Source organism: Oncorhynchus mykiss, chromosome 11, assembly GCF_057628025.1.
Source record: "Oncorhynchus mykiss isolate SJ-2025 chromosome 11, ASM5762802v1, whole genome shotgun sequence".
In the NCBI taxonomy this organism is placed as follows: Eukaryota; Metazoa; Chordata; class Actinopteri; order Salmoniformes; family Salmonidae; genus Oncorhynchus; species Oncorhynchus mykiss.
In genome coordinates this window covers 63,725,995-63,742,946 of record NC_143032.1, presented here as the reverse complement: position 1 = coordinate 63,742,946, position 16,952 = coordinate 63,725,995, and the positions used below count along the sequence as shown (strand labels likewise).

Here is a 16,952-nt window from a genome sequence, read left to right as displayed (position 1 = left end):
TCGTTGTTCAGTTGTTTCATTCTCAACCAGGATTTCTATGGAACGCCGTTTGGGTTTTTGCGTGTCAAAAAAGATACTTGACGTGTCAAAAACGACAATCTGTTTCAGTAGCTATATAGTTAGCTAGCTAACTTTATAGCTGGGTGTCATCTAAAATAACCTATTTATGGTCGGACCCATCTGTGAAGCTAGCCACAATAAGGATTAGCCACAATAGTGGACTTTGCGGTTAGCCTTCAAAATAAAAGTTTAGCATAATTCTACTATTTGTTCATTTGTCAATGACAGTTTTTTATTTTAAAGGCGAACCGTAAATTCCACTAGTGCCTAATCCTTACTGTGGCTAGCTTCACAACACGGTCGAGCATCACTAGCCAGATGAAGCTAGCTGGCTGCTTATAACGTTAGCTTTGGGCAACAGGGTTACGTAGCTGGCTTGCTATTTATTTTCATGAACTGAAGTTCAATTTCAGTAGGCGGACAACAAGTGGCAACCTAGCTAATACTTACACACCAGGATTCCTAAATCATTGCTTAGAATAATGAACATGACTGCAGTTTCTGCTGGTCATTGTTTTCAGGCTGGTTGTATTGGTGCTAGCTAGGTACCAAGCTAAAGCTAGCTACCCCAGAAGTTGCGGTCGAACAAAGGCTTTATTACCAACGCCGCATTGTAAACACATCGTACGTGTTTGCAGACTTTTTTGTACAGCTTTGACAGTGCTATTGTATCTTTTTTGACACGCAAAGACCCAAACGTCGTTCCGTAGTATGCATGTCGTGAAGCTAATAGCAGTGACACTATTACTGTGTAACATCTGAAAAATAGCGCACTTGGTAGTGTGTACTGGTGCTCGACCAGTCGGCGAAAGCCAACATCACCCACGACAGAGAACGGTTGATTGTCAAGGGCAATGAATTCCATTGTCTTGGCTTAAATGGATTTCGCCTTTTGAGTTGTCTCGCTGAAATGTTGTTACTCTTTCAAATGACTGCTGGACTTGTTGGATGCTCGATCCACACAGCAGACATTGTGTGGGGTAGGTTAGGATTTTACGTGGCGTTATCACATCATGCACCTACTTCATATAGGTATGCATGGTAGCTTTGACATCGGTGTTAAACTAAACATCGGGCCGATACCAATGTTGGCATCTTTAGCTAATATCGTCCGATTCCGATATGCTTACTAATATATTGTGCATCCCTACTAACTACTATAGATAATGTCAACAATACATTTTAATTTTTTAACAACCAAGGATACAAGCGAAGCAACTGCAGCATTGGCAGTTACAGTGTTCTCAATCAGATCTCTCCACACACACCGATAGGGATAGATTGCAGCACACTATGCTCCTGGAGAAGGAGCGAAAATAAAGCCAGGCTTTATGGTCTGTGTCTGATAGAGCCTTGTGCCAGTGGACTTAATGGTTCTTCTGATTCACACAGACAGCAGAGAGGTTCTTAAGGACATGCTTGATACGAGTAGGGTGTTGTTACCCTTAGAAACTGATCTAAGGTCAGATTTGTTTTTCTTTACAATGGATAGGGGTAATCTGGTTACAATGACAACTTCTACCCAGTACTGATTGGTACAGGAAGAGGTTAAAGAGAAACCAGCAGCCCTCCCTCATCACTACATCAGAAGTTGAAACTAACTTATGAAATGGAACACATGGGGATTGTTTTAGCTTTATGACATTTTGCAGGCATTACATGTATGTTCCAGATACTGTGTGGTGTGGGGGCTCTGCAGTTTTTTGTTACGGGAAATAAAACGAGGAGCTTTATTAATAGTTAAGGCCCTATAAAATTTGCGATGCAGGGAATGTGGACGGAATCCAGACATTAAAACATAATTCAACAATATTTAATCATGTCTTGAACTTAGTAGGAAATCAATTAATTTGTCAAAGATTATGATGTCATGAACGAAATGCGTAGCCTAAGTGATTCGTTTGTTCCTTCAACTTTCTGAAGAGGCAACTGCTCGTGAATCCCCATGTTTGTGCGCGTTTGTCTACCGCTTTGGGTAGCCGTTTGCGAGGATGCTAATGACAACTGCCTTCTGGTAGTTGGAAAGGGTTTCATAAAAATCTTCTCAATTAAATGTTAACTACAAAGTAGTCTATGCCTACCTGGCAGAATGAGATCATGATTATTTGCATCAATCCAGTAGTGATTTGTTTAGCAAACTCAGCAATCACGTGTGCTACAGAAACACTGCTAGCCAAGTAAGTGTCTTGCTGGTGCGCACTTGAATGAAAGGTTATCTACACCCAAAAATGAAAATTTCTTAGGTTTTCCCCAGATCTCAAAAGTGGTCTCAAATTGTTGTTTTTCTATTAAAAATGTGTGATTTTTTGAGAGCGAAAACATGAAAATCGGGGGGAAAAGCTGAAACCTGGGAAAACTAAATGGAGAAACTGCATTTTGAGAAAATACAACATTTTATAGGGCCCTATAAAGTTTATTAAACTAGGGCAACATCAGCTGGCATCAACGGGCCATTTCTACTAGAAGAGGAGCTCGAAGTCAGAAAATGTGGAGGAAAAGGCCTTGCTGTCTTTAAGGAACAGATTCCAAACCCAGGTTATTGGTGTAGCCAATAGGATTCCACCATTTGCACACAAAACGATAAACTATCTTGTCTACACCAATGTGTCCCAAAGAGTGGATCTGTGTCACCAAGTAGGGTAAGAGTGTATTTGGCGCTACACATCTCAGGTTGTATTTCCACACACCTTGATTGAGTTTGCATCTTGCAGCCATCCATTCCCACACTTCATTGTTTGCATATCTCTAATGTGTTGCAATGTATCCAAGGTGTATCTCCTAATCAGTTTAGCTGACAGAGATTTTCTCTTGGCATCCGCCTTAGCAGCAATATCAGCCAAATCATTACTTTTGTCTGTAAAGATTCTACCATGTGCTTTCATTTTCAAAATTGTAACTGGAGAGCATTCAGTAGAGCCATCAACTCTGGTCAATTCTTCACAGGAGCTCCCAGTGATGTCATGAATCCTCTGTTTTTCCATATTTTTCCAAAATAATGGGTGACACCAAAAGCATACTGTCTGTGTATAAGATAAACTCACGGTTTTCCAAAGAATGGCTCTATAAACTTATCAGAGAGCTGATCCAAAACCAATTAACAACAGTCGTGTTCAAGTAATGTGGTATCTGGAGGATACATGAGAGTAGCCGGATTGCATGGTGTCTTTTCATCTATACCCATGTTCCATAGATCTTTAATCACTACTTTAGTAGTGTCCATAGCTTCCTTGCTAATGGGATATTGTTTTGTGCAAGGTGGTACAACACCTGTCAAGCACACTGGTTCCTTATCGAAAGTTCCACACTCATTTTGTTTTAGTAGTCCAAATAGGATGGTTCTGAACTGTAGAGCCCTGCAGTTGTCTAATTTGCCATGTCACCTTCCCTTCAGAAATGTTCAATGTAGAGTCAAGTTGCATAAAACATCAAGACCTAAAATAGGTTGTTCAAATGAGCCTATCCACACTCCTGCATCAATCTTCATTGGACCAAGAGAAATTGATAACGGTTTGTTTCATATCGGTCTTTGTCCCCCCCACGCTTGTTGCTCCGATGTTCTTGCCCGTGTACTGAGGACATTTGTTTTGCATAAGATATGGGCAACAGAGTGACTTCAGCACCTGCATCTACTAAAGACAATCTATTGCAAGCAAAGTTGTTAACCATCATGTTCCCATATATTCCATTTGATTTCATATGTACACCAGCTGAGATTGGAAGTAATAGGGGGTCTGTTAGTTTACCTCCACATCATCCAGAAAACTCTGCTGCTGAGCCGGAGAGGGCTTCTTAAATTTCTGCATCAGCGTTGGGGCTGTTGTCTTGAGTCCATTTTTACATAGACGGACCCTGCTTATCCTATTCTCTTTGCCAGTGACCAGAAATCCCTTAATAATGACACACCAGGTTTCTCTTCTGCTGAACGGATATTGTTGTTGGTTTCACTCGGAACCTGCACAACTCTGATAAGACAGTTTATTATGTTGATTGATGTCTCTGTCCAGTCGTGACCGTCTGTCTGTCGCCGTAGTTTTGTCTCTCCCAGTCATTAGTTGTGGAAACAAATGTTTTTCGCAAGTAATGTATGGATCAGCTGATGAGTGATTACACTCAATTCCTCCAAAAATGGGGCATCTTCATCTTCCATGTCGGGTAACCCACTGTGTCTAACCACCTCTTCTCTAAACCTTTCTTCAAATTCAACAAACGCGTAATTTGGTTTTTGAACACATTTGGTTATCTCTCCCCAATATGGTGGTTGCATTGGTCATACCCTTAAGGAAAACACGGAAGTTGATAGCTAGCAACAATCAATCATAACCACTAGTTAACTACACATGGTTGATGATAATACTAGATATTATCTAGCGTGTCCTGCGTTGCATATTATCCGACTGAACATACAAGCATACAAGTATCGAAGTATCTGACTGAGCGGTGGTAGGCAGAAGCAGGCGCGTAAACATTCATTCAAACAGCACTTTTGTGTGTTTTGCCAGCAGCTCTTCGTTGTGCGTCAAGCATTGCGCTGTTTATGACTTCAAGCCTATCAACTCACGAGATGAGTAACAGAAGTGAAATGGCTAGCTAGTTAGCGCGCGCTAATAGTGTTTCAAACGTAACTCGCTCTGAGCCTTCTAGTAGTTGTTCCTCTTGCTCTGCATGGGTAACGCTGCTTTGATGGTGGCTGTTGTCGTTGTGTTGCTGGTTCGAGCCCAGGGAGGAGCGAGGAGAGGGACGGAAGCTATACTGTTACACTGGCAATACTAAAGTACCTATAAGAACATCCAATAGTCAAAGGTTAATGAAATACAAATGGTATAGAGGGAAATAGTCGTATAAAGCCTATAATAACTACATCCTAAAACTTCTTACCTGGGAATATTGAAGACTCATGTTAAAAGGAACCACCAGCTTTCATATGTTCTCATGTTCTGAGCAAGGAACTGAAATGTTAGCTTTCTTACATAGCACATATTGCACTTTTACTTTCTTCTCCAACACTTTGTTTTTGCATTATTTAAACCAAATTGAACATGTTTCATTATTTACTTGAGGCTAAATTGATTTTATTGATGTATTATAATAAGTTAAAATAAGTGTTCATTCAGTATTGTTGTAATTATCATTATTACAAATACATTTTTTTTAAATCGTCCGATTAATCGGTATCGGCTTTTTTGGTCCTCCAATAATCGGTATCGGCGTTGAAAAATCATAATCAGTCAACCTCTAGTTTCAACATTTTTGACCATTCATCCAACTACACTGCTCAAAAAATAAAGGGAACACTTAAACAACACAATGTAACTCCAAGTCAATCACACTTCTGTGAAATCAAACTGTCCACTTAGGAAGCAACACTGATTGACAATAAATTTCACATGCTGTTGTGCAAATGGAATAGACAACAGGTGGAAATTATAGGCATTTAGCAAGACACCCCCAATAAAGGAGTGGTTCTGCAGGTGGGGACCACAGACCACTTCTCAGTTCCTATGCTTCCTGGCTGATGTTTTGGTCACTTTTGAATGCTGGCGGTGCTTTCACTCTAGTGGTAGCATGAGACGGAGTCTACAACCCACACAAGTGGCTCAGGTAGTGCAGCTCATTCAGGATGGCACATCAATGCGAGATGTGGCAAGAAGGTTTGCTGTGTCTGTCAGCGTAGTGTCCAGAGCATGGAGAGCGCTACCAGGAGACAGGCCAGTACATCAGGAGACGTGGAGGAGGCCGTAGGAGGGCAACAACCCAGCTGCAGGACCGCTACCTCCGCCTTTGTGCAAGGAGGAGCAGGAGAAGCACTGCCAAAGCCCTGCAAAATGACCTCCAGCAGGCCACAAATGTGCATGTGTCTGCTCAAACGGTCAGAAACAGACTCCATGAGGGTGGTATGAGGGCCCGACGTCCACAGGTGGGGGTTGTGCTTACAGCCCAACACCGTGCAGAGCGTTTGGCATTTGCCAGAGAACACCAAGATTGGCAAATTCGCCACTGGCGCCCTGTGCTCTTCACAGATGAAAGCAGGTTCACACTGAGCATGTGACAAACGTGACAGTCTGTAGATGCCGTGGAGAACGTTTGGCTGCCTGCAACATCCTCCAGCATGACCGGTTTGGCGGTGGGTCAGTCATGGTGTGGGGTGGCATTTCTTTGGGGGGCCGCACAGCCCTCCATGTGCTCGCCAGAGGTAGCCTGACTGCCATTAGGTACCGAGATGAGATCCTCAGACCCCTTGTGAGACCATATGCTGGCGAAGTTGGCCCTGGGTTCCTCCTAATGCAAGACAATGCTAGACCTCATATGGCTGGAGTGTGTCAGCAGTTCCTGCAAGAGGAAGGCATTGATGCTATGGACTGGCCCGCCCGTTCCCCAGACCTGAATCCAATTGAGCACATCTGAGACATCATGTCTCGCTCCATCCACCAACGCCACGTTGCACCACAGACTGTCCAGGAGTTGGCGGATGCTTTAGTCCAGGTCTGGGAGGAGATCCCTCAGGAGACCATCCGCCACCTCATCAGGAGCATGCCCAGGCGTTGTAGGGAGGTCATACAGGCACGTGGAGGCCACACACACTACTGAGCCTCATTTTGACTTGTTTTAAGGACATTACATCAAAGTTGGATCAGCCTGTAGTGTGGTTTTCCACTTTAATTTTGAGTGTGACTCCAAATTCAGACCTCCATGGGTTGATAAGTTTGATTTCCATTGGTAATTTTTGTGTGATTTTGTCAGCACATTCAACTATGTAAAGAAAAAAGTATTTAAGAATATTTCATTCATTCAGATCTAGGATGTGTTATTTTAGTGTTCCCTTTATTTTTTTGAGCAGTGTATTTTGGAGATGCTGATTTATGTGTGATTACTGTCACCGGAGGTTTGTCTTTACTACATTTTACAGCCTGTGTTCTGGTTGGCCTAAGAAATCATTCGTCACTGCTGTCAGAATCTGTTGACTCAAAGCCAGGCAATGCTGACCAGATGCTTGAATGCCGATCATCCTTGCGCAACTCAGCCTGAGGGTAGATTGAAGGAACAAAGGGTCCTCCACACGTTGGAGCCAAGTCTGTTTTTACGACCCTTCCCTGTAATTGTTGAATTTCTTCTTTCAAGGTTTTGATCTGTCCACCAAGAGCTTTCAAACTTTCTTTACCTCTCTGCAATGTCCTATCATGATTCTCCAGAAAAAATTTCTCATCCCGTTTTCTTTCTTCGGCTGATACAGTTAAAGATCATCGTGACTTTGTCAAGGAGTTAGACATTCCCTGTATTTTTCCCCAAGCTTTTTGTATATCAGACAGATTCCATCTTTGTCAACAATGACAGAATATTTATTTATCTCATGCTTACACTTCTCTACTTTGAAATGGTTCTTCATATCTTCATAGACAGTGAATTTAAAATCTCTTTCATACTCACATCCGGAGGAGCTGTTCCACCCTTTTCCAGAGTGGTTTTCTCACTTAACAATGGCGCTACATTTAACTTCAAAGTTGTATAATATATCTCTCTCTCTCTCTCTCTGTTTTATATATTTATTTAACCCCAAAATATATCCCCCTTTGAGGACTCAAACCATTTCTAGAACACATTGTCTCTCTAGGGCCTGGCTACCCATAAAAAAGCTTGTTGACAGGGATGCAAACTAGTCACCTTTCGGCGAAATTTGCCGTTTTGAATCCAAAATATGTGACCTATGTGAATTGTGTAGAGCCAATGAGGAAAGGTGAGTGATGCGCGTTAGGAGCAATACTGGCTGTATCCAGGGCTCAGCCAATCGTTCACATAAAAGAATGCAGCAACCAACTTGCTAGTTACAGAATCAGTGCGCGAGCTGGAAAGTTGCAAAGGCAGTTTGCCAGTTAACTGGTATCAGTCTCCTTGCCGTTCCTCAAATTATAACGTGTTAGTTGCATACTGAACCCTGGCAATCTGTGAAATGTTAACGAAATAACTATCTGTGAACTGAAGTTTTCCCTCTACAGTATGTGGTTAATTTTCAGAATGAGAGAATTAGGTAAAAACAAGTGGATTCATGGATCAAGTGTAGCTGGAGCTGGGCCTGGCTTATGCTGGAGGCCAATAGAGGTGAAAGAAATGCCACACACTTTCCCTCTTTCAATACAGTGAATTAAAAAGGGGTATGCCAGGTGAACTCTCTGCCTGAAAGAGATCATTTATGCCAAAAAAAGAGTATCATGCTCTGCTGGCACATTGTAGAACAGATGTCCACATGCAGAAAGTGTACAATGTAATAACGTGCAGTGTAGCCCAAAGATATTGCTTTTGTTGTGTTGAATTTGATAGTAGGGAGGTGTGTGAGTGAGGGGGATTATTACATTTTTTTACTTAGTGAATGTTAATTTTGTACACAACCTTGTGCACTTGATCAATGTCTACTATAGTGGCAACTATCATAGAGCAAAAATAGAATGCCTGTTTGTTTCATTCATATTCTACTTTAAGATGTTTTTTTCCCCCCAATTGCAATATTTAGATGTGTATGGTCACAAGTGTTCTATTATAAAGGCTGTGATGGCTAACTGCAATATTAGTGTATTGTTTTTTTTCTCAGGACTTGAGTGTCATTTGCAGTAAAGTCTAGGCAACAAATAACATTGGATTGCTTTACTTACATTCTTTAGTGAGTTAGGTTCACATTAACCACTTATTTTACACAGAGACAGATCATATTTGTTGTTTAATTAGTTAACCTGCATTTACCGCTAGCAGGGATTTTTTTGACATGTTTCAGTAAAAAGAGAAAAAAAAGTCACCTTTTTGGGCCCTCACCGGTTTGTATCCCTGTGTTGAAGACTTACGTTAACCACACGTGTAAAAATTGCTACTCAACTAGCAACTCGCTTCTATGCAACAAGAAGGTTTCACTTGAACCCTTACACATCACAGATACGTTTCACTCATTGCATGCACTAATTTTAACCTGATTTGGTTCTTTTAAAATTATATTGGTCTAGACTCACTCAGCACTGATGGCCATCAATCAGGAGATTAAGAGTAGACTCTCCTCTGGATCAATCCACAGTTGTTAAGTTTTCTTGTTGTTTAGACCAATTCGTCACGGCACCAAACGTTAGCAGTTGTTGTTATTCTTTAATAGCACAGACCCCAAAGCAAATCAAGGGGAGGAAATATGTTTATTCAAAGAGGATAAATCATAGATACTATGCTGAGGTAGATGATCATTCTCCCCTGTCCTCAGTGATGCTCTTCTGTGATTCTCTCCCAGTTCTCCACAGAACAAAGGGACAGCATGTCGTTTTATAACCCAGCCCTAGCCAATTAGAATTCCTTGCAATAAAACTGGGCCAAATAACAAGTATCCTATTTCAGGCTCACTGTATCGACAAATCCCTCCCATAACCATTGCTCATTAATCCCCTATTACAGAAAAACTACTATTTGCATTGATTGTTAGTCCTCTATTGACCTCTCGTCCTCTGCGTTGTGTATTTATCTTTGGAATATTCTTACAGTATTCACTAAATTGGTTTATATTAAGATTATGTTTTAGAGGGCCAGAGATACACCTGTGATGATAATCTGAATTTCCCCAAAAAAGTTGTCATATGATAAAATTCTGGTAGTTTTCTGGTAAACTTCAAAAGTTTCAAGTAGTATACCCTTTGCACCACTAGTCAGAACCACATTCCTCCTACAACCAACATGTTGATTGGAATAAGCCCTGCATAATAATATAGCCTAGTGTTGGGTGTTTGGGCCTTGTTGAGTTGATTCTGAAAGAAGGATCTATTGACCACTCGTTTGTTTTTAAAGCGGTAGACGCACTGCTTTTCCCAAAGTACTTTCTGCTGTAGGGTTTGACGTCTCCTGTATAGGCCTAGTCACTCGTGTCTCCACTCACTCTGTCTCTCCCTGCAGCCCCACGAGTTTGACGAGTGTCGTTTTGACATCAGTGTGAACGACAGTGTGTGGTACCTACGGGCAGAGGACCCAGAGCACCGGCTCCAATGGATTGACTCCATCGAACTACACAAGGTAAGAATGAAGGATCTCTTTCTCTCTTGTACACAGAAGTGACATATACCAGAGATCTTCCCCTTGGCATGTGCAATTTACGTTTATTCTCCAATACTTTAAGATCTACACATAAGTGCACCAGCCTAGTGGTTGGTTTGAAATAGAACTAGAGGTAGAGGTAGCCAAGACTAGAGGTTAGAGAGGTAGCCAGAAAGATTCTAGTTCAAGTCCCGGGCCAAGAAATACAAACAAGTGAGAGATGGTGGCAACCGGAAGCATCGTGATTTGAGATCCCATATTTACAGTATGCTACCATTCCCAGGAATTGACATGTTGCAACATGACTGCTCCTGAGTGGAACTGGTCGACTGGTTTGTGACAGTTGAATGTGGGACGAACAGGAAAAACTTGGTGTGTGTGTGTGTTAGGACCAGGATGATACCACAGATAGAACAATGAGGAGTTATTTCACCAGATGTATAAATGTGAAGCATCCGCTTGGCGTTTCCTTCCTCTCACTACCAAATATGGTAGTGAGAGGAAGCCCAGTGGTCGGCGGGTTGTTGAATGGTGTGTGTTGCTCAGAGGCAGTACATTCATTGTCATCAGTTCTATAAAATAGTGCCAATTTTCACCGTCACTAAATATGATCATATTTATTTTACAGTTATAAGTGTATAAATGTAATGACTGAGTTCCTAAACGGATCATTACTATATGTAGATATTTCAACTTAGCATACTTCATGCCCTATTCACCCACTTTTCTTGAATAGGAACTCCATCATATTTGTACTAGATTTGAGTTGTTTAGCAGACACTCTTATCCTGAGCAACTTCCATTCATCTAAAGATAGCTAGCTGAAACAACCACATCAGTTGTAAGTCATTTTCCCCTCAGAGGTTATCAGCAAAGTCAGTGCTAGTGGGAAAAGACGAGTGCACGTTTTCTGGGGGGGAGATAAGACTGAGATGTCTCATTTTAAGATACTCTTAGACGAGGTAGGGTACTAATAAGTACTTGAGCTTGTCATCAAAAGTGAGTATGTCTTAGCAATAAGTAACTATTTTTACCAGAAAGGTGAGTTATGCACTGAGTATACCAAACATTAGGAACACCTGAGTTGCACCAGCCTTTTTGCCCTCAGAACAGCCTCAATTTGTCTGGCATTGACTCTACAAGGTGTGAAGCGTTCCACAGGGATGCTGGCCCATGTTGACACAGATGCTTCCCACAGTTGTGTTAAGTTGGCTGGATGTCCTTTAGTTGGTGGACCATTCTTGATACACACGGGAAACTGTTTAGCGTGGAAAACCCCAGCAGCGTTGCAGTTCTTGACACAAACCGGTCCACCTGGCACCTACTACCATACCCTGTTCAAAGGCACTTACATATTTTGTCTTGGTCATTCACCCTCTGAATGGCACACATCTACACTGATTTGAAGTGGATTTAAGTGACCTCAAAAAAGAATCATAGCTTTCACCTGGTTAGTTTGTCATGGAAATGTTCTTAATGTTTTGTATACTCAGTGTATTTATGGCACTATGCAGCATTACTAGTTACCGTTTATGACAATCTGAATTCTTTGCCTATATGTATTTGCTGTAGGCCATTTCAAATAATAAAGCAAGGGGAGAATGTAGGCTAGACACAGCGGACAATTCCACCAAAGCAGCTCAATGTCCCGTCAGGAAATATACTTTCTCTCTGTCTACGTCTGTGTATAGCATTCACGTGGAGCTTGTTGTTTTTGTCTGCCAATCAGAGCTGACAGAGCGACACTACAGTCCACAAGAAGCAACATGTGTAGCAAGTGAAGTGAGAACTAATGCGAGGTCAGATTACACTGGCTGAAGCACGAGAGGCACGTCTCTGGTCCCTTTCCCTTGCATCCTATGGATACACACACACACACACACACAAGCCTGTTACATACTGAAGCTGTCTCCACCAGACAGGAATATTAGAAAATATTTTCCTCTACATAGCCTCTGTCCAGGCTTTCAGCAACATTAACTTTTATTGTGATTATAGCCTAACGGTGGTTATAGCTGGGTTTTTATTGTAATTTTTTGCAAAGAAAAGTGGTTGGCCAATAGGGGTCGATACCATCCTATATCACAATGTTTTCTGAGTATATAATCATGATAGGACAAATGTTGACATCTCCATACCCAAGCATACAATGCACCGTACCAAGCCTCCTATAGGCCTCCAAACCTATTGGGTCACAAGCTGGTGTAGTCAGTGTCCTGTTCCCCCTTCAATAGATCCCATTGGACTAAAGGCAATCCTTGTGCTTTCCTGTAGTATACCTGTTTCTCAGGGTTTGATTCTGTATTTCCCTGGCTGGGGGAATAATGTATTTCTTACTCTGGTGACTGGTTGAACACGTGTTCCCCAACTTCAGTTGTCAAGTACACCCAACAGCACACACTTTTTGTTGTCGCCCAGGAACAAACACATCTAATTCAACTTGTCACGGGCTTGATGATTAGTTAAAAAGTAGAATCAGGTGTGCTTTTCCGGGGCCACACAAAAATATGTACTGTTGGGGGTGCGTGAAGACTGGAGTTGAGAACACTGGTCTAATGTATTCTCCCCCCACCCCTCCAGGCGGAGTCGGGGTATGGTTCAGAGTCCAGTCTGAGGCGTCATGGCTCCATGCTGTCTCTCACCTCTGCTGCCAGCGGCTTCTCTGCCACCTCCACTTCCTCCTTCAAGGTAAACCACCACAACACTGTCAACAAATTTCCAGGGAAATTCCATGAATTTCCCAACCTGTGCATGCCTAAATAGTCATTTCCAAATGAATCCACATGTATAATTACATGTTGGAGTTCAGGCTTTATTTGAAAAGTTTAAGTCGGAAATTGTATGAATTATGTTCATTTAAGAGTAGCAAGCCAAGTCTCGGAAGGCTTTTCTGTCAATCATATTTCATGGCTTTTTCAAAGAGCTCACAGTGCTTGTTTCTCCACTCACAGCTGTCCCCCAGTGTTGGTTACGAAGATGTGATGTAAATGAAGCAGTATAGACCAAATTGAAGTGTTGTGAGTTTTGTTTGCGTGTTCTACAGTCTTGTAAAGATCGCCCGTCCCAGCCAACACCCCTATGTCACATCCAGAATGTTTTTTAGGAAAAGTTTTTCTAAAACATGCACATATCGGTCACAGCCTGTAAAGCTAACTTTTATCAAGGTTTTATATGGTCTATACATGCTTTATAACTCTTCATTGCCCGTATCCTTTTTCAGTGTTATGATATCCGTAATATCTATTTTAATCATTTAGCAGACGCTCTTTGTATCATGTCTTAGCTTGTGCATTCACCACATTTTGTGTGATTGTTTTGAGATGTAATCTTCAGACTTTTAGAAGCAATTATTAATATCTTGAAAATGATATGTTCCGTCTAGCTAATATTATCTTGGAAAATATGAACTGGAATGCATTTCTCATACATGGCAGTAATGTTGTAAAGGATAGAAAGATGAGAAGAGTGCTTATCAACAATCTGAACAGTCCTGGAGTGTCCTTTTCAAAAGAAAGCACCCCAAAATACACCATCTTAATTCAGTGTCCAGAAAAGTGGATTGACAGTATAGGCACATGTACAGTGCATTCGGAAAATATTCAGATCCCTTGACATATTCCACATTTTGTTACGTTACAGCCTTATTGTAAAATGGATTCAATTGATTTTCCCCCTAATCAGCCCCTCCAGGATTTCGCGGGAGGAAAAAAGTGATTTCTGCAGCCAAAAATGCTTGATTTTGCTGCAGCTATTCTGAAATTCTGTGATACATTTTGCAATTCAGTCATGGTGATCTGCCGCTGCTGTGGGAACTGTTCTGACATTCTCTTATGCTTTGCTGATTCGAAGTGACTGTTGATTGTTGACTTTCTCTAGTTTCCAAAAACATTTGGAAATTGTTTCGCACAGACGTTAACTGTTATTTTCGTTGGCAAATGAGCGATTAAAAAAAATAAAAATAAAAAAAATAAATTTTTTTGGATTGGGCCATTTCCACGGTAAAAGTGCGGGAATTGGTCAAAATTGCGAGCTCTCGCCTAATATGCGCTGATTGGTTGATTTTGCGATCGCGGAATCCTGGAGGGACTGCCCAATCTACACAAAATACCCCATAATGACAGAGCGAAAAACTGTTTTTTATCAAATTTAAAAACAAAAAACAGGTACTCGTTTACGTACGTACTCAGACCGAGGTGCATCCTGTTTCCATTGATCATCCTTGAGCTGTTTCTACAACTTGGAGTCCACCTGTGGTAACTTCAATTGATTGGACCTGATTTGGAAAGGCACACACATGTCTATATAAGGTCCCACAGTTGACATGTCAGCACAAAAACCAAGCCATGAGGTCGAAGGAATTGTTCGTAGAGCTTCGAGACAGGATTGTGTCGAGGCACAGATCTGGGGAAGGGTACCAAAATATTGAAGGTCCCCAAATACAGTGGCCTCCATTATTCTTAAATTGAAGAAATTTGGAACCACCGAGACTCTTCCTAGAGCTGGCCGCCCAGACAAACTGAGCAAGTGGGGGAGAAGGGCCGTGGTCAGGGAGGAGACCAAGAACCCACCCCACCCTATGGTCTCTCTGACAGAGCTTCAGACTTCCTCTGTGGAGATGGGAGAACGTTCCAGACAGACAACCATCTCTGCAGCACTCCACCAATCAGGCCTTTATGGTAGAGTGGCCAGACAGAAGCCACTCCTCAGTAAAAGGCACATGACAGCCTTCTTGGAGTTTGTCTAAGTGTCCTTAGGTAGCTTTTGATAATGATATTCTCTGTTCTGATGAAACTAAGATTGAACTATTTAGCCTGAATGCCAAGCGTTACATCTGGAGGGAACCTGGCACTATCCCTATGGTGACGCATGATAGGCCATGGTGGTGAAGTAAGTACAATATAGCAATTAAACACTGGAATGGTAGGTGTGCAGTAGATGAATGTGGAGAATGGTAGGAGAATCTTGCTGTGAGGATGTTTTTCAGGGACTGGGAGACTAGTCAGGATCGAGGGAAAGATGAACGGATCAAATTACAGAGATCCTTGATGAGAACCTGCTACAGAGCGCTCAGGTGTTCCGACTGGGGCAAAGGTTCACCTTACAACAGGACCACAACCCTAAGCACACAGCCAAAACATCGCAGGATTGGCTTCGACACAAGTCTCTGAATGTCCTTGAGTGGCTCAGCCAGTGCCCGGACTTGAACCTGATCAAACATTTCTGGAGAGACCTAAAAATAGCTGTGCAGCGTCGCTCCCCATCCAACCTGACAGAGCTTGAGAGGATCTGCAGAGAATGGGAGAAACTCCCAAATACAGGCGTGCAAAGCTTGTAGCGTCATACCCAAGAAGACTCAAGGTTGGAATAGCAGCCGAAGGTGCTTCAACAAAGTCCTGAGAAAATGGTCTGAATACTTATGTAAATTTGATATTTTTAAAAATAAACAAATTTTTGATTTGTCATTATGGGGTATTTTGTGTAGATTGAGGGGGGGGGGGGGGGACTATTTAATCAATTTTAAAATAAGGCTGTAACATAACAAAATGTGTCAAAAGTCAAGGGGTCTGAATACTTTTCAGACAGCACTGTATATGCAATAAATAGAATGTTAGAGTACTAATTGGCCTTGCATACTATTCAGGCTACCTGTAATTATGCAATATGCTTTCCACTGACCTTTTTAAAAACATTCCAAATGACTACAAATTTGTTATGATAGATTTTGATCTTTAAGCTTGGAATGTTTATTTCAGATTCTGTAACATACATAGCCGTCGTTTGTCATTCCCATAATTACTTTAGAGAGGACAGTCTTTTCAGTATTGTCGTTTTTGTGTACAGCCTTTCCTTCGAAATGGCTTTACATATTTTGACCTAAGAGTTACAAACTCACAACTTTTGCTAATATGTTCAGTCTCCCCAAAAAGCTTGTCCATTTCATGTAACCGCCATAACACTTTTTATTGGCTTAATTTCGCCAACGTGCGAGAAGTTTGCTTTCTTGGTATACACCGCCCATTTAAATAGTTATTTTGCATACGCAGGAATCGCTCCTGGACAATACAGCCCCTGGAAAGGTGTAGCTAGGCATTTTGTTTAATTCATTCATTACCAAGGGACAAACCTTAACTTGGTGCAGACGTCCCGTTGATTCCCAATGCATGATTGTTTAATTATGTTAAGATCTAACAGTGAACCCGTGTGTTTGTGTTGTTGGACCTGAAGGGCCACAGCCTGCCGGAGAAGCTGGCGGAGATGGAGACGTTCAGAGACATCCTCTGCAGACAGGTGGACACACTGCAGAAGTACTTTGATAGCTGCGCAGATGGCGTCTCCAAGGACGAGTTCCAGAGAGACAGAGGTAGACCTAATGTAGCTGGTTAACATGGAGGGAGAGGGACTGTGGACCCCAGGAAGAGTAGCTTCTGCAAAAGCTAATGGGGATCAAAATAAACAAATAAGCTAACATGGAGGGAGAGGGACAGTCAGAGGTACTGAAGAATACCTGGGAGGGGCTTTCTGTGGGTTTTACAGTTCCATATTGAACTGGCCATGTAAATTGTAATAACCACACTTGCCACAGAACATGGAATGGCAACCCTGGTAGATCAATGGAGTCTTGTCTCCTTTCCAGTGGTGGAGGAGGATGAAGATGACTTTCCCTCGAGCACACGGCCCGATGGCGACTGCCTTTACAACAACAACGGCAGCAAAGAGAAGCGTGAGGATCAGTGTGTAAATTCACACTTATACTATTACTAAAGTTGCTACTACTTGTAGCAATATGAGTGTTTGTGTCCTTGAGCAAGGAACTTGACCCCTAAAATAGCTCTAGGGGCGCTGCACTG

The 16,952-nt window shown here is 42.0% G+C and overlaps 1 protein-coding gene across 2 annotated transcripts in view; it reads left to right on the top strand.

The window, feature by feature from the left end:
- Positions 1-16,952, top strand: part of LOC110536167 (ceramide transfer protein) — a 40,623-nt gene that overhangs the window by 8,721 nt on the left and 14,950 nt on the right. For both annotated transcript variants that reach the window (XM_090190911.1, XM_021621765.3), the window contains 4 exons: positions 9,967-10,083; positions 12,685-12,792; positions 16,330-16,465; positions 16,739-16,825. In XM_090190911.1, the coding sequence (XP_090047037.1) occupies positions 9,967-10,083; positions 12,685-12,792; positions 16,330-16,465; positions 16,739-16,825 (448 nt within the window). The remainder of the gene's footprint in view (positions 1-9,966; positions 10,084-12,684; positions 12,793-16,329; positions 16,466-16,738; positions 16,826-16,952) is intronic.